Source organism: Euleptes europaea, chromosome 8 (assembly GCF_029931775.1).
Source record: "Euleptes europaea isolate rEulEur1 chromosome 8, rEulEur1.hap1, whole genome shotgun sequence".
Lineage (NCBI taxonomy): Eukaryota > Metazoa > Chordata > Lepidosauria > Squamata > Sphaerodactylidae > Euleptes > Euleptes europaea.
This window is the reverse complement of record NC_079319.1, coordinates 6,413,217-6,440,613: the sequence shown is the minus strand read 5'-3', so window position 1 is coordinate 6,440,613 and position 27,397 is coordinate 6,413,217. Positions and strand designations below refer to the sequence as shown.

General features: G+C 47.6%; 1 protein-coding gene across 8 annotated transcripts in view; it reads right to left on the bottom strand.

Moving 5' to 3' along the window:
- PTK2 (protein tyrosine kinase 2) overlaps window positions 1-27,397 on the bottom strand; it is a 317,569-nt gene that overhangs the window by 126,853 nt on the left and 163,319 nt on the right. For all 8 annotated transcript variants that reach the window (XM_056854175.1, XM_056854178.1, XM_056854176.1 and 5 more), the window contains one exon: window positions 4,008-4,087. In XM_056854175.1, the coding sequence (XP_056710153.1) occupies window positions 4,008-4,087 (80 nt within the window). The remainder of the gene's footprint in view (window positions 1-4,007; window positions 4,088-27,397) is intronic.

Here is a 27,397-nt window from a genome sequence, read left to right as displayed (position 1 = left end):
CAGATCAGTCCGGATAAGGGATGTCCGGATAAGGGATACTCTACCTGTACCGTACTGGTCCCAGGAGAAAAGACATATCAACAGAACAGGCCCATCCTCCGGCAGCTGTCTTGCTCATATTGTGCCAGAGTCATGCCATAGAGCCCTCCACCCCAGTGGCGGATTCTGCTATCCAGGGAATTAATTTTAGCATTGACTTAAGAGAAAAAGCCCTCAGTCTGTCATCAGCTCTTCCGACTTCCCCCAGCACCACGTTGCCATTCCCCTGACCCTGCTGTCAAGGCCCAGGTGCTTCTGTCGCCACCAAATGGGAAGTGCCTCTCCTCAAAGCACTAAAGCTCCATCTCTGATTGTTGGAAATATCTCAGTCAGACTTTTGTCGGGTTTTGGAGGATTCAGTGCATTTTGATACACTTCAACAACCACAAGTGTTTCAAGCTGAGATTTGCAAGAGGCCAAATTCCATATCCTAAAGCAGATGCAACAGTGATCTTCCCCCAAGGATGTTTGGAATACACAGTCCAGACAATGTTCCACTGCCACGTTCTAGCTATCGTTGGTTCTTGTAGGTTATCCGGGCTGTGTGACCGTGGTCTTGGTATTTTCTTTCTTGACGTTTCGCCAGCAGCTATGGCAGGCATCTTCAGAAGAGTAACACTGAAGGACAGTGTCTTTCAGTGTTACTCCTCTGAAGATGCCTGCCACAGCTGCTGGCGAAACGTCAGGAAAGAAAATACCAAGACCACGGTCACACAGCCCAGATAACCTACAAGAACCAATGAACTCTGACCGTGAAAGCCTTCGACAATATTCTAGCTATCGTTGTTCCTGTTGGACAACAACCGTTGCGAATCACGCGGAATCTCAAAACTGCACATCCACATTTGCTTCCCTTCCCCTATTACTCTGCCGCTTGATTTACCACTAATTTTTTATTGATTGTTATTTTCCAAGGCCTGCTGTGAAAGGCAACAGCAGAACTAAAGCAATTGTCTCAACTAACAGACCTTTAACAACAGTGAGAATATGCTTGGGGAATTTTCAGCAGCCACTGCTTTAGGATCATTTTTCCTCCCCCTAACCTGGACAAGCATATTAAATGGTTTAAAAATTAAATTCTTCTGCGAAACAGAAGCAGACTATGAAGATGACACCCAGGGTAAAAATTCCGGCTGAGCTGGTGGTAGACTGCAACCTCCCTAACGTAGCGTGGAGCCCTTTTACAGACACACTATATTAATGTGAAAGGAAAGGACTTGGAGTAGTAGTTGCCAGTGATGGGGAAAAGGCGTAAATACTTGCAATTGAATACCAAGAGGTCCAGCTCGTCTAAGACACAGTAAGCGAGCTATTGGGCTGGGAAGTTTTTTAAATCTATATCTGACTATTATTCTATAATTGGAAACCTGATGCTTGCAGACAAATTGCGGTCCGAGGAACCCACCATCCAGCCCAGGAAATCAGTAGAGCAGCGAGAAGATGGCCAAACTATTGCTGGAGAAATGGGAAGGAACAAGGAAAAGGAACTGACAGCCATGCACAGGGTGTTTGGGATGGAGCTGGCTAGCACAGAACATCCCATTCAGAATGGGGGAAATATACTCTTGTGTAGGTCGGGGCTTTAAGGCATTCTGGGAAAAAGCAGAAGAAGCAGCAGAAGAAGCAGAAGCAAAGCTGATGCTAACCCCTCTATGGGTTATGCAGGGCACAATTTTGAATATACCATACCCAGACAGGACCTGTCCTTGCTCTTCTGGCTCTATTGAGTCGTTAGCACATGCCCTCTTGGAATGCCGCATTTATGAGGAACTTTGATCACGTTATATCTCTCCCCTTTTAACATATAAATCTAATGCCTCTGTGTCTGACATAATGCCTTTTTTATTAAGTGACAGGGATCCCAAGGCTACATTGTCAGTGGCAAGATTTATTTCAGTCCTTATATCCCTCAAACATTAGATTTACGCTGCTCAAGATTAATGGATCAAGCAGCTTCTAAGGGATAAAGGAAAGGAAGCAGAGTTGGTTTTTATAAGTCGACTTTCTCTACCACTTAAGGGAGAATCAAACTGGCTTACACTCACCTTCCCTTCCCCTCCCCACAACAGACACCCTGTGAGGTAGGTGGGGCTGAGAGAGCTGAGACTAGCCCAAGGTCACCCAGCTGGCGTCATGTGTAGGAGTGAGGAAACCAACCCAGTTCTCCAGATTAGAGTCTGCTGCTCATGTGGAGGAGTGGCAAATCAAACCTGGTTCTCCAGATTAGAGTCCACTGCTGCTAACCAATGCTATTAACCACTACACCACGCTGAAGGAGGGAGCCCACCGGGCTGGGTGACAGTGCAGGCCCAGGGAGGGCCTTCAAAGGCCTACCAGGAGGGAATTGGGGTTGTAATAGGCAGGGCACTGCAGGGATGGCAGGAATGCGAAAACGTCTTCCCAGCCCAGCCCAAAGCTATTTTGCAATCATGAAATAAAGTGGTGGAATCTCAGCAACCTTGGCTGCCCTTCCTATTATTCTTCACCTGAACCTGGACAACCAACAGGGCCTATAAACCACTGCCCAGCCTGCTGTACCCCCGTGCCTTGATGCCCACCCAGCCCAATACTCCAGGCCCCAGCCACACAAATACAACATGGCTCCCTGCCAGCCCTCCAAGGCAAATACTCAACCTAGGACCAGACTGAAATATTTGAACTCTGTGAGAATCCTTGATGGTGGGGAAGACAATCCCACCCCATATATCCAGGCTGGATAACCAGCAACCTGGATGGGAGTCAGAGCTGCCCCTGGAGAAGTCAGTTCTCACCTTCGGACGAGCTTGAAGATGGGATTGTAGTACCATGTATAAAGGTTTGTCTGCACAGCAAGCCATGGAGTGGATTGGCCTCTAGCTAAAGACCCCACACAATGTAGCTGTTATTTCTTAAGGGGGAAGAGTTCATTCTCATGGCTTTTGTGGGACAAGTTAAGCAGGATGGGCTCAGTAACTGCCACGGCTTTCCACTAAAGACAGCCATCTGTCAGCAATGCTGATTCTATAACCTTAGGCAGATAATGAGAGAGAAGGCATCTTGGCCATCTTCTGGGCTTGGAGTAGGGGTCATTGGGGGTGTGGGGGGGAGGTAGTTGTGAATTTCCTGCACTGTGCAGGGGGTTGGACTAGATGACCCTGGTGGTCCCTTCAAACTCTATGATTCTTTCAATGCGTGAATCTAAGATGACATCTGCAGTTTTTATGGGAAGATACACAGAAGAATGGCATCCTGGTCTCCATACTAGTCAAGTAACCAGCTTTGAAGAAGGGCACAGGAACATCCAGGCCCACTGCCAGTCCCCAAAGCCCATGGTTTAGTCCTAGGCAACACAATACTCTGAACTGAGCTTCAGACTCTAGAGGGCGATAGCGGAGATACTACAGTTCTGTATCTTCCCCCTCTTTCTCACTTTTAAAAACAGCTTTAGATCAGAGACTTCAATATACTGCGCATCCAGGCACTCCAAGTCTTGCTTTTAGCATTCACGTCAGTGAGAAATGTTTGGAAACCATTCTCTCAGTTTATCTTGACCTTTATACAATTTTTACTTTAATTTACCAATTAAAAGTTGTTTGTAATAAATTACAAGGAGAAAGATGGTGTTTCTTTAATTGAATTTGCCACTATTTGCAGAGGCTGGGCTATGCAACTTCATCTCACAACAAATTAACTTCAGACATATTATTTCCATGACGGCAATTTACTTCTTAGCATTTGAATTATTCAATTGAACATGCGAGATGAACAAAAGGAAGATGAAGAGACCATTAACTGGATTTTTTTCCACAGACAAAAATCATTATTTGAAAAGCATAATATAGTATTACAATAAAGTATAAAGGTTCTACACAATTTTTAAAAAATAATAGTTCCTTTCAACAAAAACATATGCATTCCCATCAATCAAAATATCAATATTAAGATGAATTTTGCAAACATATATTGCATAATACGTAAAATTATCTTACCGGATTTCAAGGCAACCTAGTTTCAAGGCAATTTCCTGGTCCACCTGGTCTGCTATTTCTACCATATAATCGTTTTTCACCTAAAGTAAAAGCAAGCAGAAAGGTATCATACAAAAGAAGAGTATTAATGGCCCCAGAAGTTCAATTCCAACCAAAGATCATATTAATTGCTTGTTCCAATTTTTCCTACGCAAGCTTCTGCATTAGCCTGCTTTGGAGATAAATCATTTATAAGTACGGAACAATCCTTTCTATGCATACTGAAACACGTGTTTGCTCACTTGTAAAATGAATGTGTGTGTAAAGTGCCATCAAGTCGCAGCCGACTTATGGCAACCCAGTAGGGTTTTCAAGGCAAGAGATGGGCACTTTCACACATGCCAAATAATGCACTTTCAATCCACTTTCAAAGCACTTTTAACGATCATTTGCAAGCGGATTTTGCCATTTCACACAGTAAAATACAGCTGTAAAGTGCACTGAAAGCTTCTCGGCCTTTTGGATAAGATCAAGTGTAGTATCAAGTGTGTGAAAGTGGATTGAAAGTGCATTATTCAGCATGTGTGAAAGCGCCCTAACAGAGGTGGTTTACCATTGCTTTCCTCTGCATAACGATCCTGGTATTCTTCGGTGCTCTCCCATCCAAGAACTCACCAAGGCCGATCCTGCTTAGCTTGTGAGACCTGATGATTTCAGGCTAGCCTGGACCATCCAGGTCAGGGCTGCAAAATGGTTAGGGGCAAGGAAAACTCATCCTATAACATCTGAAGAGAAATGTTGGGCATCTCCCCTAAGGAGAGGTGTGTGAGTACGACTGACACCTGGAACTCTCAAATCTTACTGTTGATGGCAAGTGAGACTTCTTGCTTCAGATGTTAAACAAGAACTGCAAAAAAGAATAGCACGTGTAACCTGTGCTTCCTTTCCTACAGTCTAAAATATGTGAAACTGCCCTCAGTGAAAGGTATTAGGTGTTCATTCATAGAATCATAGAGTTGGAAGGGATCACCAGGGTCATCTAGTCCAGCCCCCTGTACAATGCAGGTAATTCACAACTATTTCCCCCACACACACACCCAGTGACCCCTAATCCAGGCCCAGAAGATGGCCAAGATGCCCTCCCTCTCATCATCTTCCTAAGGTCATAGAATCAGCATTGCTGATACATGGCCATCTAGCCTCTTCTTTAAAAACTCCAGGGAAGGAGAGGTTACCACCTCCCAAGAAAGCCTGTTCCACTGAGGAACTGCTCTGTTAGAAAATCCTTCCTAATGTCTAGATGGAAACTCTTTTGATTTAATTTCAACCTATTGGTTCTGGTCCGACCTTCTGGGGCAACAGAAATCAACTCGGCACCATTCTCTATGTGACAGTCCTTCAAGTACTTGAAGATAGTTATCATATCACTTCTCCTCTTCAGGCTAAACATACTCAGCTCCTTCAGCCTTTCCTCTTCAAGTCTTTCCATCTTCAAGTCCTTGAAGGGCTGTCATATAGAGGAGGGTGCCAAGTTGTTTTCTGTTGTCCTAAAAGGTCGGACCAGAACCAATGGGTTGAAATTAAATCAAAAGAGTTTCCCTCTAGACATTAGGAATAATTTTCAAACAGTTAGAGCAGTTCCTCAGTGGAACAGGCTTCCTTGGGAGGTGGTAGGTTCTCCTTCCCTGGAGGTTTTTAAGCAGAGGTTAGATGGTCATCTGTCAGCAATGCTGATTCTATAACCTTAAGCAGATGATGAGAGGGAGGGCATCTTGGCAATCTTCTGGGCCTGGAGTAGGGGTCACTGGGGGTGTGGGGGGGAGGTAGTTGTGAATTTCCTGCATTGTGCAGGGGGTTGGACTAGATGACCCTGGTGGTCCCTTCCAACTCTATGAGTCTATGATTCTATTCTATGAAACAAGGCTATCGCAGATGGACCTGCTCACATTTTCATGCAAATATAGAAGAGTAAATAAGTTTAGGATTGTAGTGGTGCTAATTAGTGTTTTAGAGCGGATAGTTCTAGTTGTTATTCTTCTGCCAGGATGATACGCGTGGTTTGGGGCCCGATAAGCCAACAAGAGTGACCATCACCAGGGCCACAAAAGAGCGGCCAACGGCTGAGAGGGGAGAAAAGAGGGAGGAGTCCAGCAGGTGGCTACAACAGCACACAAAAGCTAGCAGCCAGTACGCAAGGTCCCTGGGGAGCCTCATAATTGGGACTTTCCGCACATTTTTTCTTTGCTGCAAAACAGTGGAGATAAATCTGTGGCAGAAAGCTAACCTCGTGCGTACCAGATGCCATGCTCTTCCCCTAGGGCTCCCTGCTGTTCTCAGATATGACCCTCCCTGCTTGCATTATTTTCAAGGAAAAGGTATCCAAAGCAAAACACTACAAGGTCTTCCTGGATGCTGTGTTCCTCTACTCTCCAAGGGACAAACCAAGCATGGATACCAAGAACAAACACACACCTAATTCTAACAATTAAAGAAGGGCTGCTGAGAGTGTAATGGTTAAGAGTGTTTGTTTGGAGCGGTGGACTCTGATCTGGAGAACCAGGTTTGATTCCCCACTCCTCCACATGAGCGGTGGAGGCTTATCTGGTGAACCAGGCTGGTTTCCCCACTCCTACACCTGAAGCCAGCTGGGTGACCTTGGGCTAGTCACAGCTCTCATAGAGCTGTCTCAGCCCCACCTACCTCACAGGGTGTCTGTTGTGGGGAGGGGAAGGGAAAACGATTGCAAGCTGGTTTGACTCTTCCTTAAGTGGTAGAGGAAGTCGCCTTATAAAAACCAACTCTTCTTTTTCTTCTATATTGTTTGCCTCAAAGTGTGTGTCAGTTTGACTGAGATTGTGCATTTTAACATGAATAATTAATTACATAATATCTATCCCATAAGGTTTATTTCATTTACTTCAATTGTACCCCCCACCTATCTGTCCACTGGAGACTCATAGCAGCTGACATCACAGTCTTCTCCTCACAACAACCCTGTAAAGTAGGCTAAGCTGAAAGTGTATGACTTGCTGGTCAGCCAGCAAGCTTCCACGGCGGTGTGGGGATTTGAACTTTGGTCTTCCAGCTCCTAGTCCAACACTCTAACCATTATACCAGGCTTTAGGCTCTGTTAGCCTGAAGAATTAATAACACTGCACCCACTGAATAGCTTGTTAGAGCAGAGATAACCTACCAGAAAAAATGAATATTAATACTTAGAACAGACAGAGCTTTTAATCTTCAAAATGCTTAAAATGTAAAGATAACAAATCACAGCTTAACAGAATTACATTGAAAGCTTGGATTTTTCCATGCTTATTGGTGAATATTTACTTGATTCCTTTAAATGATTGTGAGCTTAATATCTACTAATTAGCGCAGCTGTTCAAATACATTAATTTTATAATGATATATTTCCCCCAGGAAGCTACTACATTGATTTAAAACCCTTGTAAGCTTCCTTATAAAAAGAAGTCATATTACATTAATCAGATCAATGTGCCATTTTAAACCAATGTAACACTTTTCTTTGAATTCTGTTTCTTTTCTCAAGCTGTTATGTTTCAGAGAACTATCTATTCCAGTATCATATACAGAATTAAATCACTGCAATTATTTATTTGAGTGTATTTTTATCCTATCCTTCCTCCAAGGAATGTACATAATTTCCCCATCCTTCACTTTATCAACACAACAACCTGTGAGAAATAACTGACCCAAGTTTACCCAACATGCTACATGACAAGAGAAGAACAGCTGGTTTTTATACCCTGCTTTTCTCTACCTTTAAGGGGTCTCAAACCGGCTTACAATCTCCTTTCCCTCCTCTCCCCACAACAGACACCTTGTGGGGTAGGTGGAGCTGAGAGTTCTGAGATAACTGTGACTAGCCCAAGGTCACCCAGCTGGCTTCATGTGTAGGAGTAGGGAAAACAACCTGGTTTACCAGATTAGAGTTTGCCGCTCATGTGGAGGAGTGGCAAATCAAACCCCGTTCCCCAGATTAGAGTCCACTGCTCTTAAACACTACACCATGCTGGCTCTGGGGATTTGAACCCAGCTCTCCTGAGTTCAGCTCCCTAACCCAGTGGTCGGCAAACCGCGGCTCGTGAGCCGCATGAGGCTCTTTGGCACCTTGAGTGCAGCTCTTAAGTGTGGGCTCCCGAGCCACTCTGCTCCTGCCCCGGCGCAGGGCAGCTTCTCGCCTCTCCACCCAGCTGGGCGCCTCTCGCCGCACCTGGGAGGCCTCTTGCCCGCTCCCCGTGCATTCCAGCGGAGTGCGGGGCCAGTGGAAGGCCGTGGCGCTCGCCCATCGACTCAGCCTCGTCCAGAGCCGCGGCAGGTCTGCAGCACCGCGTGGCAGAGGTGGGTGGCAGGGCTTCCCTTGCACGCGCGCTGTCCCGGCCGCGGACCCCCCTCCCTCCCGTGAAGCTGCTGGGCGCGTTTGCCCAGCAGGAAGTGCCATCCGCGTGCTCGGGGACTCAGGGCACTTCCCCAGACGCCACTGCCCCGGGGGCTGGGGTGCGAAGTGGCGATCGTCTGCTCCCCTTTGCTGAGCTCCCGGCCAGACGAGACCAAGGCCCCCTCCCCGTCCTTCTCACCCGGCTCTCTCTGCCCCCGCCCCTCCTCCAGCCCCTCTGCCTCGTTCAGGGCCGGGCGAAGCTCGCGGCGGCGAAAGGAGAGTCCGGGGAAGGGAGCCGCGCGCGCGCGCCTCTCCCTCTCTGCCCGAGCCAGCCCTGCTGCCTCTCCCTCTCCCTCCTTCCTTCCCTCCCTCCCCGGCAGTGGCTGCAGAAGTAGCGGCTGCGCCGGGGAGCGTCGCCAAAGAGCTGCCCGGGCTAGGCAGGCGAGGAGCCGGGGCCGAAGGGGGCAGCCGAGCGGCGGCTGGGCGAAGGAAGGGGGCAGAGGAGAGAGGAACACGCGCGGGTGGGGTGCAGCGGCGTGAGAGAGCCGAAAGGGGGACTTGCGTTGGCAGGACGCGCGCGGCCCATCCGCTGCCAAAGGCTGGGCAGAGGTCTCCCCTCCGCTCGCGGAGTCAATGCATTGCATTGCATTGCATTGACTCAAGAATTGTGAGAACCAGATAGCCGTCAATACTTGTGTGTTAAAGAGGAAGCAGGACATAATGAGAACCATTTCAAAGGTACCTTTTTATTTTTCCATGTTCTGAACAAGATTACTGCCATGCAGTTTGCATAGCTTGAACTTGCCCTTAAATGGCTATGAGGTCTGGGGACACTGAAGGAAACAAGAGGTTAGCCAGGGTCAGATTAAGGCATGCTGGATTAAGATACCCATGACATGTCAAAGTTAAAATGCTCCATAGCATTATCCCCCCAAATGGTAATTTCGTCTTTTTAGTCATTTTTTTGTATTTAGAGGCCCTCAAAATCTGCCACCCCAAACTATAGCTCACTTAATTTACTTGTAAATCTGATGAAATCAAAACATGGAGCCCAAGGGTACTACACAAAGCCTTCTGTGGATTATATATGTTTACTGCATGCATGTATTCCAGGTTCAGATCAAAATGGGTGCATAAACACTCTGTACATACACACCGTATAGCACATAGCTGCTTCTAAAAATGGCACCCTCACGTTGACTCCAATGCCTCTGCCCCATAACAAGTAGGACTGTTGCCCCTTTATTTTCCATGTTTCCCTAACCCCTGAATCGGAGGGGCCCGTTGCACCAGAATAAAAGACTCAGGCGCTTATGGATACCTTACTTACAATTTAATTTTTATCAATAAGATCATTATTAAGTATGATATCAAGTTTTATTCAGTGTACCTATAGTTTAATTAAGACTTAAAACTTTAATTAAAGTTTATTAAGTTAATAAACAGTGTACCTACCTATATAGTTTAAGAAATTTGGCTCTCAAAAGAAATCTCAATCGTTGTACTGTTGATATTTGGCTCTGTTGACTAATGAGTTTGCTGACCACTGCCCTAACCTATATGTACCACACATGAAGCTGCCTTTTACTGAATCTGACCACTGGTCCATTAAGATCAGTACTGTTTACACCGACCGGCAGTGGCTCTCCAGGGCCTCAGGCAGAGGTTGTTTACATCTCCTACAACCTGATGGTTTCAGATGGGTAGCCAGGTGCTGTAAATGAGCAAGATTCAAGTCCAACAGCATCTCTGAGAGCAATAAGAGTTTTGAGAGTCACAGTTTTGCTTGTGACAAAGCAAGCTCTGACTCTCAAAAGCTTATACCCTGGAAATCTTGTTGGTCTCTACGGTGAACCTGATCCTTTTAACTGGGGATGACTGGGATTGAACCTGGGACCTTCTGCATGCCAAGCAGATGTTGGCCACTGAGCCACAGCCCATTCCCATCCCAACTAGATGCTACCCTACATGTGTGACTGTCACCAACAGATAATCACATAGTTATTTCCTTTTCTCCTATCTATAATATAAAGCAGAACTTCTCTGTGTCATGTTGCCTCTCATCTCCCTGCTCGGAAATAGCAGCTAATGATGTAGAAGGGGAGCAGGGGAAGAGAGAAAGCCAGCACAGCATGGCAAGAGGTAAGTTCTGTAAGACGTTATGGAGAAGAGACCTGCACAATTGCTTTAAAAAAAATACTAGCCACACTTCTGTTGCATGGTTAGTTTAATGTCTATTTTGGACATCATCGCATCTTGGGGCAATTAATTATGTGTTAGAAACACCTTTCCGCCAAATTCAGACCATGCTTCCACTTCCTCAGACACACATCTCAAATAGCTCTGAGTTCCTGGTAGAAGAGAGAATTTAAACCCGGTCTCCTATACTACAGCATACTCCATTACACTGAACTAAATCAATGGGTCAGTTCCAAATTGGATCAACAGCAGCCTTTATTGCATTTAAGAGGATTGAATTCTATCTTACACACCCGCCAAGTACAGTTTTACTGACAAAGGAACTGATAAATTTAATCTCTCCAGAGATGGCCAGAAATGGTTGTTTCTTTCCACCTATATAACCACTGCTCTGCTGAAGAACATGGGCATTTCTATCTGTTCTTCCTAGTATCATTTAGCAATAAGAATGCAGGAGAATGAACAAGAAAATGGCAAAGAAGCCTCCTTAAGGTACAGAAAAGCAATACACATACAGGTGCAGCTTCATTTTAAATTTTATTTTAAGGGAACTCTCTCTTCGATGTTAAGGGCAAAAACACACCTTTAACTGAGCATTTAAACTAATATTTGTGCATTCTGGGTTGTACATCCTGTCATTTTAAAATCAACATCCACAGATAACTGCTGAATAGGCCGCCATGAGCAATGCAGACCCTTGAAACGTGGTTACGCACTGTAGCTTTTTGCATTTTTGGAATCTGAGGCCCTAAAAGATGTAACTGATACCTCGCAAGATGAAATAGGCGCTATTACACTAAGTTGCTCCCTATATTGCAAGGGGCGCGGAGGAGAGCCTACTCAGAATTCTCGAACAGAAGGACAATTATCCCCAATCTGCGGAACGCTTGTCTCCAATAGGTTCTCGAGGCAGCTTCCAAAGAAACTTATCTGTCATCATCTAGCAACAGAAAACCATAAAAGCCAAGACAGCAACAGCAGCTCACAATAATCTACATTAGTAAATAGAACCAGTACTGTAATTAAAAATGCTTTGAGGACTAATCAACCAGAAGCCTGATAAAACCACATTTTATACGCAATCTAAAGTGAGTGGTCCAGGTGCCAAGCAAACCACTTTGGGGGAAGGATGGGATTGAGAGACCATCACTGCCTCCATATGCTCGCTTGGGATCTCTACTCTCACCCAAGTCAGATGAAAAGAAGCCATGTGAGGTCATCATCAGCGCACTGATTGTACTCCAGGTCTTTGGAGGATTTCTGCCAGGCCACATACAAGCCCCAAGCACACTGTTTTCCATTTCAACGACATTGAAAACAGCATACATTTTTTGCTTCATAATATTATTTATTAATAGCAGCATACTTCCTTGAACATATTCTGAATGCAGTTGGCCCATCTCACCACAGTACTGAACTGAGATACAGTGCAGAGAAGCCCATGAGCTCTGGTCAGAAACACCCCACACAAACACACACACAACTTCCTGGGCCATTTACGGCACCCATGCTGAGGTTGGCTGTGTGCTATATCCGCTTACTCTCAAGCAGTCTGTGAAACACGTCAAGGCTTCCCAAGATGCCATCCCTTCCCCAACACTTAAGTACTCAGTATGGAGAGTACCTTCGCAAATGCATCTGCCAATCCTGGCTGCCATCGTGCCTGTTGTACATATGCATGATAGGGTTGCCAACTCCAGGTTGGGAAATTCCTGGAGATTTGGGAGTGGAGCCTGGGGAGGGACATCAGCAGGGCCTAGTTTCATAGAGTCCACCCTCCAAAGCAACCATTTCCTCCAGAGTGGCTGATCTCTGTCATCTGGAGATCAGTTGTAATTCTGGGAGGTCTCCAGGCCCCACCTGGAGGATGGCAACCCTTATCCATATTAATGCTTTCTTTAACCTGATCAGTCTTCCCCCCACATCCCCCAAAGCTAATTCTGCTCTGTTTGCCCACTCTAAAAGACTGTTGTGTTTGGTCTTGAAAAGCATATTAGTTTTCAGGAAAGGCTGTCAGGCATGTTGTGAATTGCTTCTGCATGAAACTGGCCGCATGCAAGCTCCACATATACTATTCCCAGTGGCATGGGAGAAAAACCACCCCCCCACACACGAACACACACCTCTGTACAACTACAGATGTAAATTTTCTAGAAATAATGGAGACAAATGGAAAAATGGAAACATTTGTAATATTTACTTTTTAAAAATCCAACCTCAACTTATTTGACTGCTTTGAGGACATAAAATGCAACTTTGCTTTATAACTTTGCTTAATGTATGAAAATTATATGCTTTGGTACATTTGGCAAATTAAAAAACAAATGCCTTAATTCTGTGCAAATAAAACTGTACATATGCCCAGTACTAGGGAGAGAGCTGCAAACTGCTGTGCCCCAGGTTACTAAGCACACAGATCATAGTTTTTGCCATCCAAGACTCTCTCCTCTGAGGTTTTGCTGTCCATAACAACCGAGGGAGGGGAGGTTGAAGTTACTTTTTGTCCTGCAGTGCAGGTCAATAAGCTGATTCATTCATTCATTCACTCACCCACCCACCCACCCGCTTGTTAATATCCCACACTTCCTCCAAGGAGCCCAGGTACAGAATTCTCCCCTTCACCTATTTTATCCAATAACAATCCTGTAACGTTGGTTAGACAGGGAGTGGCCGAGCATCGTCCCATGACTTGCATGGCAGGTGAAGGTTTAAATCTAGGACTTGACTCCCCACTGCCTAGACCAACACTCTAACCACTCCCAACACATTTTCCTGTGAGAGGGTATCTGCCTCACAGTCCTTTGACAAGTGTGTGAAGAGGTTGACCACAGGAGCCATTCCAAGAAAACAGTGGATTCCCGGCTTCTAGCATCTCCAAACTAGATCTAACTTATTGGAAAAAGGTGAGCACCAATTCATAAGCAAAGAAGGTCCTATATTCTTCTTACATGAAGAAGTACATTTTGGGTTTTAGTCTACACTATCTATCTGTGTTTATGTGTGTGTTTTTGTGTGTGTGTCTGTTAATTCTATACACAAGAATTATCATCTAATGCAGGGAGCTTAAAAACTCTTAACTACACAGCTCTTAGAAAGCATCTTGAGTGATTAAAAATGTTTCTATAAAAAGCATTTCACTCATTACAAAGGAGAAAATATTTTATTGGAGTTTTATTTTTTCGATGTTCTGTGAAAATTTTTCATTTTTTCCCCCACAGACAAATTGGAAGAAAAGGTCCTTGGAAAAATAAAGGGGAAAGCCTTGGTTTCCAGGCCTTTCCATCTCTATGTAGGACTGCACTCCTTATAATAGGTTTTTCTGAACACAAGCAGCTCAGTCAAGGAGGAAATGAAATGTACACAGGTTCTGAAGTGCTGTCGTCTCAGTATTAAATGCATCATAACCAAGAAAGAATATTCCTAGAATTCACAATCTGTCAGGCCGTTATCTCAGTTCCAGTGTTGCTTCTGTCTCCTGGCTGAACCGTCCTGATCTCAAGGACGACGCCACATTCCTATGCCTGGGAACGCTCTCCTGGGAAAGTGTGTCTGATGTTTATGCTTTGTAATCTCTCGCCGTTACCATGCTTTATATGCCAACTAGCTAGCAAGGCACCCATAGCTGACATCTTACTCTATAAGCACTGTATTGCCTATTTGACCAGTAAAAGCCATCTGCTTGGATTCTAAGTGTCTCTGTGGTGATTTCTGGTTCTTTGGGTCAGGAGCTTACATTATGTCAGCTATCACTCTTCAATGTTCCCCTAGTCAGGTTGGAGCCCGGGAGGGTTCACCTGCCACTCGGGTGGGAGCCAGGAGGTTGCTCTCCGAGTGAACCGTGCCTGCGGCCTTGTGGAACCCTGGAGTCCATATTTGAGGATCCTACCCTGTTACAGGACTTGGTCGCTGAACTTTTTAGGACTACTCTAAAGGTTTGCCGCTTGAGGGACCTGGTACAAACTCAGTGGCAGTCTCTAGGGAGGGCTCTCTGGATGTTAACCGCGGAGGATACTAATACCAGTTTAGACCTCCAGGATTTTGATCGACTACTGGATGATGCTCGATCAGCAACCGAGGACTTACAAGTACTGACCGGATTATTGGACAAACTTATTGCCCGGGAGACTCTCCCGTCTACGGCTCTAACGCGCACTGTTACCCTGGATATAGGTGCCATGGCAGGGCCTGCACCGGAAGGTTTTTCCCTGGTACCCAATGCGGCCGACTGTCAAGCCGAAGCCAAATGGATCGCTGTTCACACAGCTCTCCTCTTTGTGGATTGTACAAAGGATACCCCGGTAGCTACCTTGGCCCAGCGTTTGGCGTCGACGTTTGGGCCCGATGCACCTGCTATTGCTGTTCGTATACAACCATTGCTGGGCGGGGAATAGATCCTATTCTTGCTATCCTGGAAACGGAACTTTTACCCCATGTTATTGCAGCTGCAGCCCTGAGACTTGAAAACGAAAAGGTCCTCGCTGATAAGGCAGCCGCAGAAGCGGCTCAGGCGGCAGCCGAGGCTCAAGCCGCAAGGGACAAAGAGTTACAATTGGCTGCGGATCGGGCGCGGACGGGCAGCCGCCCTAAAGACACTGTGAGGAGCGACCATCTGTTGGGACTGTCTTTCTCCCCGGTATTTGCCCCGTCGCGCACAACCCAACGCGCACGCCGCCTTGCGGATCGACGCCAAGACTCCGGTGAGTCTGAGGAAGAGGATCTATATGGAGACAGTTCTCAATGGGCCACGAGTTTTCGTACAAGTAAACCTCATCGTACCGGGGGGCCAGGAGAAGATGTTCACCTCTTACGAGCCCAGAATCGAGAGCTCTCCGGTCGAGTCGATCAGCTCCAAGAGTTAATGGAACGTATGCTCCAGGACAACAGACAATTACAACAAGCCCTGTTAGCCCAGGCCCAGCCCGTTCCAATGCCGGGGCAGGGGGCGCCAATTCAGCCACCCGCTAATGTGCCTGCCCCACCTCTACCCCCCCCCGGAGGTCCCGTTTTACCTCCACCCGGCCCACCCGTGCTACCGGGACATCTGATGCACGGTCCTTGGAAACAACTCAAGTTGAAAACTACGTACGATGGATCTCTCGAAACCCTACCCTGTTTCTTGCATCAAGTGGACAGTTATATGCGAGAACAGGGACAGTTTTTCCCTACAGAGGATAGCCGGGTGCGCTATGTAGCTTCCCTTTTGACAGGTAAAGCAGCCGACTGGATGGTTCTCCAGTTCGACACCCGATCCCGCTCTATTCGTTCCCTCAACAATTTCATGACTGCTCTACGGAGGAGGTTTGAGGATCCCTTTTTGGGAGAACGAGCCAAAGCGGAACTGTTACAATTAAGGCAGGGCTCTACTCCTGTTCGAGAGTTTGCCGATGAGTTTCAGAGACTGGCAAGTAAAATTGTGGGCTGGCCCGAAGCCACCCTTGTTCACCACTTCAGGGAAGCCTTACACCCTGATATTCTGAACTGGTCGTACATGAGGGGTGACCCCGAAACCCTTGAGGATTGGATACTATTGGCCGAGGAAGTGGAAAGCCGCCGGCGCTTTATTTCCCTTGTCCGTCAAAAACACAAGGAGAAGAGCGTCCCAAAATCCCAGCCTAGAGGGGCAAGCCAGCCGCCTCCTGTCCCTCGAAAACCCACACGTCCGCCCCAAGATCGTGAAACCCGATTTCAAAGGGGCGCCTGCCTCACTTGCGGGGAAATGGGCCACTTTGCAGCAGCCTGCCCATACCGCCCTGAAATCTTTCATCCCAACACGATGACTCGAGCCAGAGGACGACCCCTACGCAGAGGTACCGCGGCCACCCGCAGCACAGCACCGGGAAGACCCACACCCTCTGCACTTCACGCCAGAGACTCAGCCGCCCTGCCTGCCATGGATGACCCCGCCGGGTCTCGGATTACAAGTGCCCCATTGGGGGACATCCTTCCCTCTTCGGACGAAGAGAACCCATGGAATTCTTCAGCTTTGAACCTAGAATCCCCCCTTGATTTGTCAAAAAACGGCTTCGGTCTGTGGTGAGTGGAGCGTCTCCACAGACCCCTGCAGATTCTCCTGCTAAGCCGAATGCTCCCACTAAAATAAAAGAAGTGGAAACCACCGTTTATGTGGACGCAATATTACAACACCATGAAGGTGGTCCCCAACTACCAGTAAAGGCGCTTATTGACTCTGGTTGCAGTCGCACTCTCATAAACGAAGCCACGTTTGCCGCACTCAAAGTAGACTCCGAGGCTTTACCAGCCCCCGTCCACTTTGCCCAAATGGACGGGAGCCATTTCCAGGGGGGTCAAGTTGATCGCCGCACCATAGGGGTCGCAATGGGAATAGGCTCCCATTGGGAGCAGGTAGACTTCACCATAGCCCCTATCCGGTTCGAAGTGGTCCTGGGAATTAACTGGATCAAAGGACATTGTCCCAGTATCGACTGGGAGACGAACACTATCTCCTTTGCCAACCCCAAATGCGACCAGCATCGACAGCGAGTTGCGCTGCTACATCCACCCGCTTCAGCATTAGCCTCCGAGATCCCAACACCCCCAATCCTACCTGATGCATATCGTGACTTTGCGGATGTCTTCAACATTAAAGAATGTGATGCCTTACCCCCCCACCGGGCCACTGACTGTGCAATTGAAGTAGTCAAGGATTGCACACTGACCAAAAGTAAAATCTACCCAATGAGCGCTTCCGAGCGCACTGTTCTACGAGACTTTTTAGACAAAAACCTTGCCAGAGGATTCATTCGCCCATCGAATGCCCCAAACTCAGCACCCGCGTTTTTTGTCCGAAAAAAGGAGGGCGACCTTCGCCTATGCATTGACTTCAGAAAACTCAATGCAGTTACTCAAGCCAACGCCTATCCTATACCACTAATATCAGATATTTTGGGACAATTACAGGAAGGTCGTATATTCTCCAAGTTAGATTTGGTAGAAGCCTACTACCGAATTCGTATCCGCGAGGGGGACGAACCCCTCACTGCCTTCTCTAGCTGTTTTGGAATGTTTGAATTCCTCGTAATGCCTTTCGGATTAAAAGGGGCCCCGGGGGTCTTCATGCAACTAATCAACGAAATCCTCCACGATTTGCTATACCGCGGAGTAGTGGTTTATTTGGATGACATCCTTATTTATTCAAAAACCATGGACGAGCATGTAAATCTGGTCCGAGAAGTTCTGCAGCGCCTGCGCAATCACCAACTCTTTGCAAAGTTAGCCAAATGTGAATTTCATCAAAGCAAAATAACGTTTTTGGGTTACATAATCTCCCACCATGGCCTTAGCATGGACCCTACCAAAGTCCAATCCGTCCTCGATTGGACTCCACCCACCAATCGCAAGCAAGTGCAACAATTTCTGGGTTTTGCAAATTTCTATCGTGGGTTCATCCCTAACTTCGCCCAAGTGGCGCTACCCATCACCGACCTACTGAAAACCAAAGGTAAAGATAGCTCAACTACTTTACCCTCCGCTAAGATATTGTGGACCGATCAATGCCAAGCTGCCTTTGCCGCTCTCAAACGCCTCTTCACTTCAGAACCCGTACTACGACACCCAGACCCGAATCAGATGTTCATTGTGCAAGTCGATGCCTCCGACGTGGCTATGGGGGGGGCTCTCCTCCAAAAAGGTCCGGATGGTCTCCTTCACCCTTGCGCTTACTTCTCAAAGAAGTTTGCGCACTCCCAATTGAACTGGCCCATTTGGGAGAAAGAGGCATCAGCCGTTCACCATGCACTAACTTTATGGCGACAATTTCTGGAAGGGTCTAAAGTCCCCTTTGCGGTTTGGACCGATCACAAAAATCTAGCTGCCCTCACGGGGTCTCATAAATTGTCAGCAAAACAACAGCGTTGGGCGGAATTCTTTGCTCAGTTTCGTTTCGTCCTGAAACACGTTCCGGGAAAACAAAATGTTCTCGCAGACGCTCTCTCCCGGTTGCCACAATACCCGGCGAAACTTGATCGACCTACAAATTCTTTATTTACCCCCGCGCAAAGGGAAGCCCTGCCTGGACTAGCTGTACAAACTCGTTCCCAAACGCTGCCCCAGCGGCAGCACACAATAACCGGCGCACCCGCTCCTCCAGCCCTGCCGGCTGCTCGACCAGACCCACAGCCGACTGCCCAGCCTGCCCGGAAACTTACAACAGCCGGCACTCCCGCTCCTCCACCGATCACCCAGCCGCCTGCAGCCTGCGCGCCACCGCACGTAAGCACTTCCCCCTCTTCAGTCCCCATAACAACTCCTGAAACCACTATGACCAAGGGGGGGATCCCCATCTCCGAACCCTTCTTAAGGTCCCTTCGAGAACAATGCCTTCTGGAACGCTCAGCCCAAATCCTACCCCCTAGTGTAATCGAACAAGGGGGCTCTTGGTACAAGGACTCAAAATTGTATGTGCCCAAAGCGCTCCGAAAAAACGTTTTGCACTTAGCCCATGGAGTAAAAACAGCCGGACACTTTGGGTTCCTGAAAACTCTTCACCTATTGCGCAGACAATTTTGGTGGGGGGGAATGCGTTCTGATATTGACTCGTTTATTCGCAGCTGTCCTGTTTGCGCCGCAGTCAAACGATCTCAAGGCAAGCCCCCGGGACTATTGCAACCACTTGAAATACCCAGCCGACCCTGGGAAGTTATTGCTATGGACTTTATGACTGATCTCCCTCTCAGTGGGGGAAAAACTGTATTATGGGTTATCACTGACTTATTTTCTAAACAAATACATTTGGTTCCATGCGCAGGGATCCCCTCTGCTCAAAAGTTGGCCCGCCTCTTCGTGTCACATGTCTTTAGACTACATTCGTTTCCGCGCAAGATAATCTGCGACCGCGGAAGTAGCTTCGTTGCTAAATTTTGGAAAGCCTTTCTCAAGTTAGTGGGGGTGGAACAGGGATTGTCTAGTGCATACCATCCCCAAACGGATGGCCAGACTGAACGTGTCAATGCTGTACTTGAATGCTATTTGCGCTGTTATGTTAACTACCACCAGGATGACTGGGTAGAACTGTTACCTTTTGCAGAATATGCCTACAATAATGCTGTACATCAATCCACAGGTTTCAGCCCCTTTTATGCAGTGTACGGACAGGACTTCGGTCCTGCCACCCCAATTGGTGATCTGGAGGAGGGGGGGGATGCCGACATTGACTCTTGGGCACACACCCTCCGTACCACATGGCCTTGGCTGGTTAGCAACCTTGACCGAGCCAAACGCAAATACAAAGCGCAGGCCGACAAGCACCGTTCCCCCGGGGGAGAACTACAAGTGGGTAAACTGGTGTACTTGTCCACTAAAAATCTGCGTTCCACCCGTCCGTGCCATAAACTTGACGCTAAGTACATTGGTCCTTTCCCCATCGTTCGCATCATAAATCCAGTCACGGTGGAACTGTCTCTCCCCAAAACCCTGAGGTGAGTGCATCCTGTTTTCCACATCAGCCTCCTAAAGCCCCATATTGCATCTCCGCAATGGCATCCAGAGCCGCCTCCTGAGCAGCCTCTGATGGTGGGGGGGGGAGGAACATTTTGAGGTTTCCAAAATCCTGAACTCCCGCATTCACCATGGAAGTTTACAATACTTAGTCCGTAGAAACACTTCCCCCCTGCCTATGACGAATGGGTACGTGCGCGAGACGTCTCCGCCCCCAAACTCGTCAACGCCTTTCACATCGCCTATCCAGACAGACCAGCCCCCTTACAGGATGGGAGGGGGCCTTAAGGGGAGCAGGATGTCAGGCCGTTATCTCAGTTCCAGTGTTGCTTCTGTCTCCTGGCTGAACCGTCCTGATCTCAAGGACGACGCCACATTCCTATGCCTGGGAACGCTCTCCTGGGAAAGTGTGTCTGATGTTTATGCTTTGTAATCTCTCGCCGTTACCATGCTTTATATGCCAACTAGCTAGCAAGGCACCCATAGCTGACATCTTACTCTATAAGCACTGTATTGCCTATTTGACCAGTAAAAGCCATCTGCTTGGATTCTAAGTGTCTCTGTGGTGATTTCTGGTTCTTTGGGTCAGGAGCTTACACAATCCCCGAACTCTTCTTTTTGATACTATACTTTCAGAAAGCAATTTGTGCAGGAACTGCAAGAGACAGATTTTATCAAGGGGTTAAAAAAAAGCCCAGACACTCTTTTTATAGCATACTTCTCTATCAGCAAGTGTTTCAACCAGATTTGCAAAAAAACCCTCAAAAATCCTTCACAAAAGATAAAAACAGTAAGCAAACAAGAAAGGTGAAAAGTAAGAACTGGTGGTAGATGATCACATGTCTGGTTTCCACCAAACCTACTCCAAACTCCATCTTTCAGTTCTTGGGACGGGGACGCTTGTTGTCTCTCTCAAGTTGCCAAATTCTGCTCAGCAGCAATTTAGATTCGTATGGGAAAGACTAATAAGGTTAACATTGGGACTGGTTAATTTTAACTGGTAAATTATTGATTTTAATTGTTTTTAAAATTTTGATATTCTTAAACAAGAGATATCTTACTCTCTTATAGGTTGTAATTGGATGAGTTGTTCTGGCTATTGCTGTAAACAAATTCATTCATTCATTCATCTTTCAGTTCCAACTATGTTTTGTTCCAGCATGTTTTCTAGCTCTTTGAGGACTACATTTCAAAAGGGGTTTTCCCCCCAGATCTAGGAACCAGAGCAAAAGTGCACAAATAATATCACTAGCTAGAGAAGCTCAAAAACAAACAGCTCACATCAAGAGCATAAACAAACTATAATAAATACTTTATTGTACCTTCCTTTGGCACTCACTATGTGCAGAGTTACCATCCTGCTCGATAACCATCTAGCAGAAAAGCTTGTTTTAAAAACATAAGAACATAAAAACATAAGAAAGGCCCTGCTGGATCAGACCAAGGCCCATCAAGTCCAGCAGTCTGTTCACGCAGTGGCCAAACAGGTGCCTTTAGGAAGCCACAAACAAGATGACTGCAGCAGCACCATTCCACAGCACCCAAAATAATAGGCATGCTCCTCTGATACTAGAGAGAATAGGTATGCAGTATGACCAGTATCCATTCTAACTAATAGCCATGAATACCCCTTTCCTCCATGAATATGTCCACTCCCCTCTTAAAGCCCTCCAAGCTGGCAGCTATCACCACATCCTGGGGCAGGGAGTTCCACAATTTAACTATGCGTTGTGTGAAAAAATACTTCCTTTTATCTGTTTTGAATCTCTCACCCTCCAGCTTTAGCAGATGACCCCGTGTTCTAGTATTATGGGAGAGGGAGAAAAACCTCTCCCTGTCCACTCTCTCCAAACCATGCATAATTTTATAGACTTCTACCATGTCTCCCCTTAGCCGCCTTCTTTCCAAGCTAAACAGCCCTAAGCATCCTAACCGCTCCCCATAGGACAGTTGCTCTAGTCCCTTAATCATTTTGGTTGCTCTTTTCTGCACTAAGAACTGAACTACCGTATATACTCGCGTATAAGCCGAGTTTTTCAGCCCAAAAAAAGGGCTGAAAAAGCCGGCCTCGGCTTATACGCGGGTCAATACGGTAGAGGGGGGAAGGAGGAGGGAGGAGGGAGGGGGGAACTTACCACCGCCATCTTTTCCAGGCCGGGAGCGGCCTCCAGAGCCCCCCTGCGGCCGCAGGGAGGGCGCTCCGCCACCCCCGCCGCCTTCTCCCGGCCGGGAGAGGCCTCTAGAGGCCCTCTGCGGCCACGGGGAGGGCGCTCTGCCGCCCCCGCCGCCTTCTCCCGGCCGGGAGAGGCCTCTAGAGGCCCTCTGCGGCCGCGGGGAGGGCGCTCTGCCGCCCCCGCCGCCTTCTCCCGGCCGGGAGAGGCCTCTAGAGGCCCTCTGCAGCCGCGGGGAGGGTGCTCCGCAGCCCCCGCCGCCTTCTCCCGGCCGGGAGCGGCCTTCAGAGGCCCTCTGCGGCCGCGGGGAGGGTGCTCCGCCGCCCCCGCCGCCTTCTCCCGGCCGGGAGAGGCCTCGAGAGGCCCTCTGTGGCCGCGGGGAGGGCGCTCTGCCGCCCCCGCCGCCTTCTCCCGGCCGGGAGAGGCCTCTAGAGGCCCTCTGCGGCCGCGGGGAGGGCGCTCCGCCGCCCCCGCCGCCTTCTCCCGGCCGGGAGCGGCCTTCAGAGGCCTGCTGCGGCCGCGGGGAGGGCGCTCCGCCGCCCCCGCCGGATCCGCCGTTTCCCACCGCCAGGAGCCCAGAAGGTAAGTCTTGGGGGGGGGAGGGGTTATAAGCCGACCCTCAGCTTATACGCGGGTGCCTAATTTTTCCCCATTTTTGGGGAGAAATTAGGCACCTCAGCTTATACGCGGGTCGGCTTATACACGGGTATATACGGTAAGCAACATGTTTAACTATTTTTCCCCCCATCACGCTGGTGCCACTTGCACTGCTGATAGGGATGACAACCCCGGTGGTGGGAAACACCTGGACATTCAGGGATGGAGCCTGGGGAAGGACCTCAGCTGGGTATAATGCTATAGAGTCCAACCTCCAAAGCAGCCATTTTTTCCAGGGGAACTGATCTCTGTTCTCTGGAGATCAGTTGTATCTCTGGGAGCTCTCCAGGCCCCACCTGGAAGCTGGCAACCATAACTGCTGGAAAGCCACATCTATGAGAACAGTGCTGCAGAAACAATGCATTAGCTTTTTTGTTTGTGTAGTGGTGTAGCAGTTAAGAGCGGTGGTTTGGAGCGGTGGACTCTGATCTGGAGAACCGGGTTTGATTCCCCACTCCTACATGAGCGGCAGAGGCTAATCTGGCGAACTGGATTTGTTTTTCCACTCCTACACACAAAGCCAGCTGGGTGACCTTTGGCTAGTCCAAGCTCTGACAGAGCTCTCTCAGCCCCACCTACCTCACAGGGTGCTTGTTGTGGGGAGGGGAAGCCGGTTTGATTCTGCCTTAAGTGGTAGAGAAAGTCAGCATATAAAAACCAACTCGTCTTCTTCTTTGTTACAGCTTGAAGAACTGTAATGGAAAGTTTAGGGCAGTGATTCCCAGACTTGTTCTTATGGTGACACACAAGTCCAAAGAAACATAGCCACTTATCACAGCAATTGATCTGCTTCACTCCCCAGACGCTCAAACTATAATAACGAAGCAAAACAGAACAATGCAAGAAGTACTTGCCACCTCTCAGTAGGAGCCTTATTTTTGTTGAGACAGAACGCTGCTTTCCCGCACTTCCTGAACAACTAGCTGACTCGGCACTTCCTTGAACCTCAAAACCTTTATTAGGGAATAATAGTAGAGCCTGCCAGCAGCCAAGCCAACTGACACATCCAGCCAGGATGGAATAAAGAGGTCACGTATGAACTTTCAGCACTATGTAGCCTTAATTCTCAAATGGGAAGACTACCATCAAACTATGGAATTAGAGAGATTCTTTTATCTTTATTAAAGCAAGGCAAGATTCACCAACAGCCAACGGGATGACAGGATGTCATGTATAGTTTGGCACAAGGTGTTGGAGAGGTAACAAGAAGCCCTAATAGCCTGTTCATCAATGACCTGGAGTTGGGGTTAAACAGTGAAGTAGCCAAGTTTGCAGATGACACCAAATTATTTAAGGTGGTTAAAACAAAATCAGACTGTGAAGAGCTCCAAAAGGATCTCTACATACTGGAAGAATGGGCATTGAAATGGCAAATGAGATTCAATGTAAGTGTAAAGTGATGTATATTGGGGCAAAAAATCCCAACTTCACATATACACTGATGGGATCTGTGCTGGCAGCAACAGACAAAGAAAGGGATCTTGGGGTGGTAGTGGATAGCTCAATGAAGATGTCAGCCCAGTGTGTGGCTGCTGTAAAAAAGGCCAATTCCATGCTGGCCATAATTAGATGAGGAATAGAGAATAAAACTGCTGATATCATACTGCCCTTGTACAAATCTATGGTGAGACCACACTTGGAATACTGTGTACAGTTCTGGTCACCACACCTAAAAAAGGATATTACAGAGCTTGAGAAGGTGCAGAAAAGAGCAACCAAAATGATTAGGGGTCTAGAGCAACTGTCCTATGGGGAGCGGTTAAGACTCTTAGGGCTGTTTAGCTTGGAAAGAAGGTGGCTAAGGGGAGACATGATAGAGGTCTATAAAATTATGCATGGTTTGGAGAGAGTGGACAGGGAGAGGTTTTTCTCCCTTTCCCATAATGCTAGAACACGGGGTCATCTGCTAAAGCTGGAGGGTGAGAGATTCAAAACAGATAAAAGGAAGTATTTTTTCACACAACGAATAGTTCAGTTATGGAACTCCCTGCCCCAGGATGTGGTGATACCTGCCAGCTTGGAGGGCTTTAAGAGGGGAGTGGACATATTCATGGAGGAAAGGGGTATTCATGGCTATTAGTTAGAATGGATACTAGTCATGCTGCATACCTATTCTCTCTAGTATCAGAGGAGCATGCCTATTATTTTGGGTGCAGTGGAACACAGGCAGGATGGTGCTGCTGCAGTCGTCTTGTTTTGTGGCTTCTAGAGGCACCTGGTTGGCCACTGTGTGAACAGACTGCTGGACTTGATGGGCCTTGGTCTGATCCAGCAGAGCCTTTCTTATGTTCTTATGTTATAGAGATAGGGGAACGGTCACCCAAAAGGGTGAAACTGATTTGGCCGGGGTCAGGAGGGTCTTCTTGGTGCATCTAGGGCAGTGGTTGGCAAACTCATTAGTCAACAGAGCCAAATATCAACAGTACAACCATTGAGATTTCTTTTGAGAGCCAAATTTCTTAAACTTAAACTATATAGGCAGGTACACTGTTTATTAACTTAATAAACTTTAATTAAAGTTTTAAGTCTTAATTAAACTATAGGTACACTGGGGGAGAGATGCTAGGGTTGCCAGGTCTCCAGCCACCACCTGGAGGTTGGCAACCTTAGTAGAGGAAGGGAGGTGGGAGGGATGGAGAAAGGAAGGAAGGAACTGGGAAAGGAAAGAGAATAAAGGAACTGGGGAAGGAAAGAAGGAAGGAAGGGGGAGGGGCAGAGAAAGAAAGAAAGAAAGAAAGAAAGAAAGAAAGAAAGAAAGAAAGAAAGAAAGAAAGAAAGAAAGAAAGAAAGAAAGAAAGAAAGAAAGAACAGGAACTGGGGAACAAAGGATGAAAGGGAGGAAGGATGGAAGGAAGGATGAAAGAAAGAGTGGGGGAGGGACAGAGAGAAAGAAAGAGGAAGGAAGGAACTGGGAAAGGAAAGAGAAGGAAGGAACTGGGGAAGAAAGGATGAAAGGGAGGGAGGGGGAGGGACAGAGAGAAAGAAAGAGAAAGGAAGGAACAGGGAAGGAAAGAGAAGGAAGGAACTGGGGAAGAAAGGATGAAAGGGAGGAAGGATGGAAGGAAGGAAGAGTGGGGGAGGGACAGAGAAAGAAAGAGGAAGGAAGGAACTGGGAAAGGAAGAGAAGGAAGAAAGGAAGAAAGGAAGAAAGGAAGGAAGGAAGGAAGGAAGGAAGGAAGGAAGGAAGGAAGGGTAAGGAAGGAAGGAAGGAGGAAGGAAGAAGGAGAAAGAAAGAAAAGAAAGAAAGAAGAAAGAAAGAAAGAAAGAAAGAAAGAAAGAAAGAAAGAAAGAACAGGGGAAAGGAAAGAGAAGGAAGGAACTGGGGAACAAAGGATGAAAGGGAGGAAGGATGGAAGGAAGGATGAAAGAAAGAGTGGGGGAGGGACAGAGAGAAAGAAAGAGGAAGGAAGGAACTGGGAAAGGAAAGAGAGGAAGGAACTGGGGAAGAAAGGATGAAAGGGAGGGAGGGAGGGAGGTGAGGGAGGGGGAGGGAGGGGGAGGGAGGGGGGGACAGAGAGAAAGAAAGAGGAAGGAAGGAACAGGGAAGGAAAGAGAAGGAAGGAACTGGGGAAGAAAGGATGAAAGGGAGGAAGGATGGAAGGAAGGAAGAGTGGGGGAGGGACAGAGAAAGAAAGAGGAAGAAGGAACTGGGAAAGGAAAGAGAAGGAAGGAAGGAAGGGAAGGAAGGAAGGAAGGAAGGAAGGAAGGAGGAAGGAAGGAAGGAAGGGAAGGAAGGAAGGAAGAAAGAAAGAAAGAAGAAGAAAGAAGAAGAAAGAAAGAAAGAAAGAAAGAAAGAAAGAAAGAAGAAAGAAAGAAAGAAAAGAACAGGGAAAGGAAAGAGAAGGAAGGAACTGGGGAACAAAGGATGAAAGGGAGGAAGGATGAAGGAAGGATGAAAGAAAGAGTGGGGGAGGACAGAGAGAAAGAAAGAGGAAGGAAGGAACTGGAAAGGAAAGAGAAGGAAGGAACTGGGGAAGAAAGGATGAAAGGGAGGGAGGGAGGGAGGGGGAGGGACAGAGAGAAAGAAAGAGGAAGGAAGGAACAGGGAAGGAAAGAGAAGGAAGGAACTGGGAAGAAAGGATGAAAGGGAGGAAGGATGAAGGAAGGAAGAGTGGGGGGAGGGACAGAGAAAGAAAGAGGGAAGGAAGGAACTGGGAAAGGAAAGAGAAGGAAGAAAGGAAGGAAGGAAGGAAGGAAGGAAGGAAGGAAGGAAGGAAGGAAGGAAGGAAGGGAAGGAAGGAAGGAAGGAAGGAAGGAAGGAAGGGAAGGAAGGAAGGAAGAGAAGAAGAGAAAGAAAGAAAGAAAGAAAGAAAGAAAGAAAGAAGAGAACAGGAACTGGGGAACAAAGGATGAAAGGGAGGAAGGATGGAAGGAGGATGAAAGAAAGAGTGGGGGAGGACAGAGAGAAAGAAAGAGGAAAGGAGAACTGGAAGGATAGAGAAGGGAAGGGAACTGGGGAAGAAAGGATGAAAGGGAAGGGAGGGAGGGGGAGGGAGGGGGGGACAGATGAGAAAGAAAGGAAGGAACAA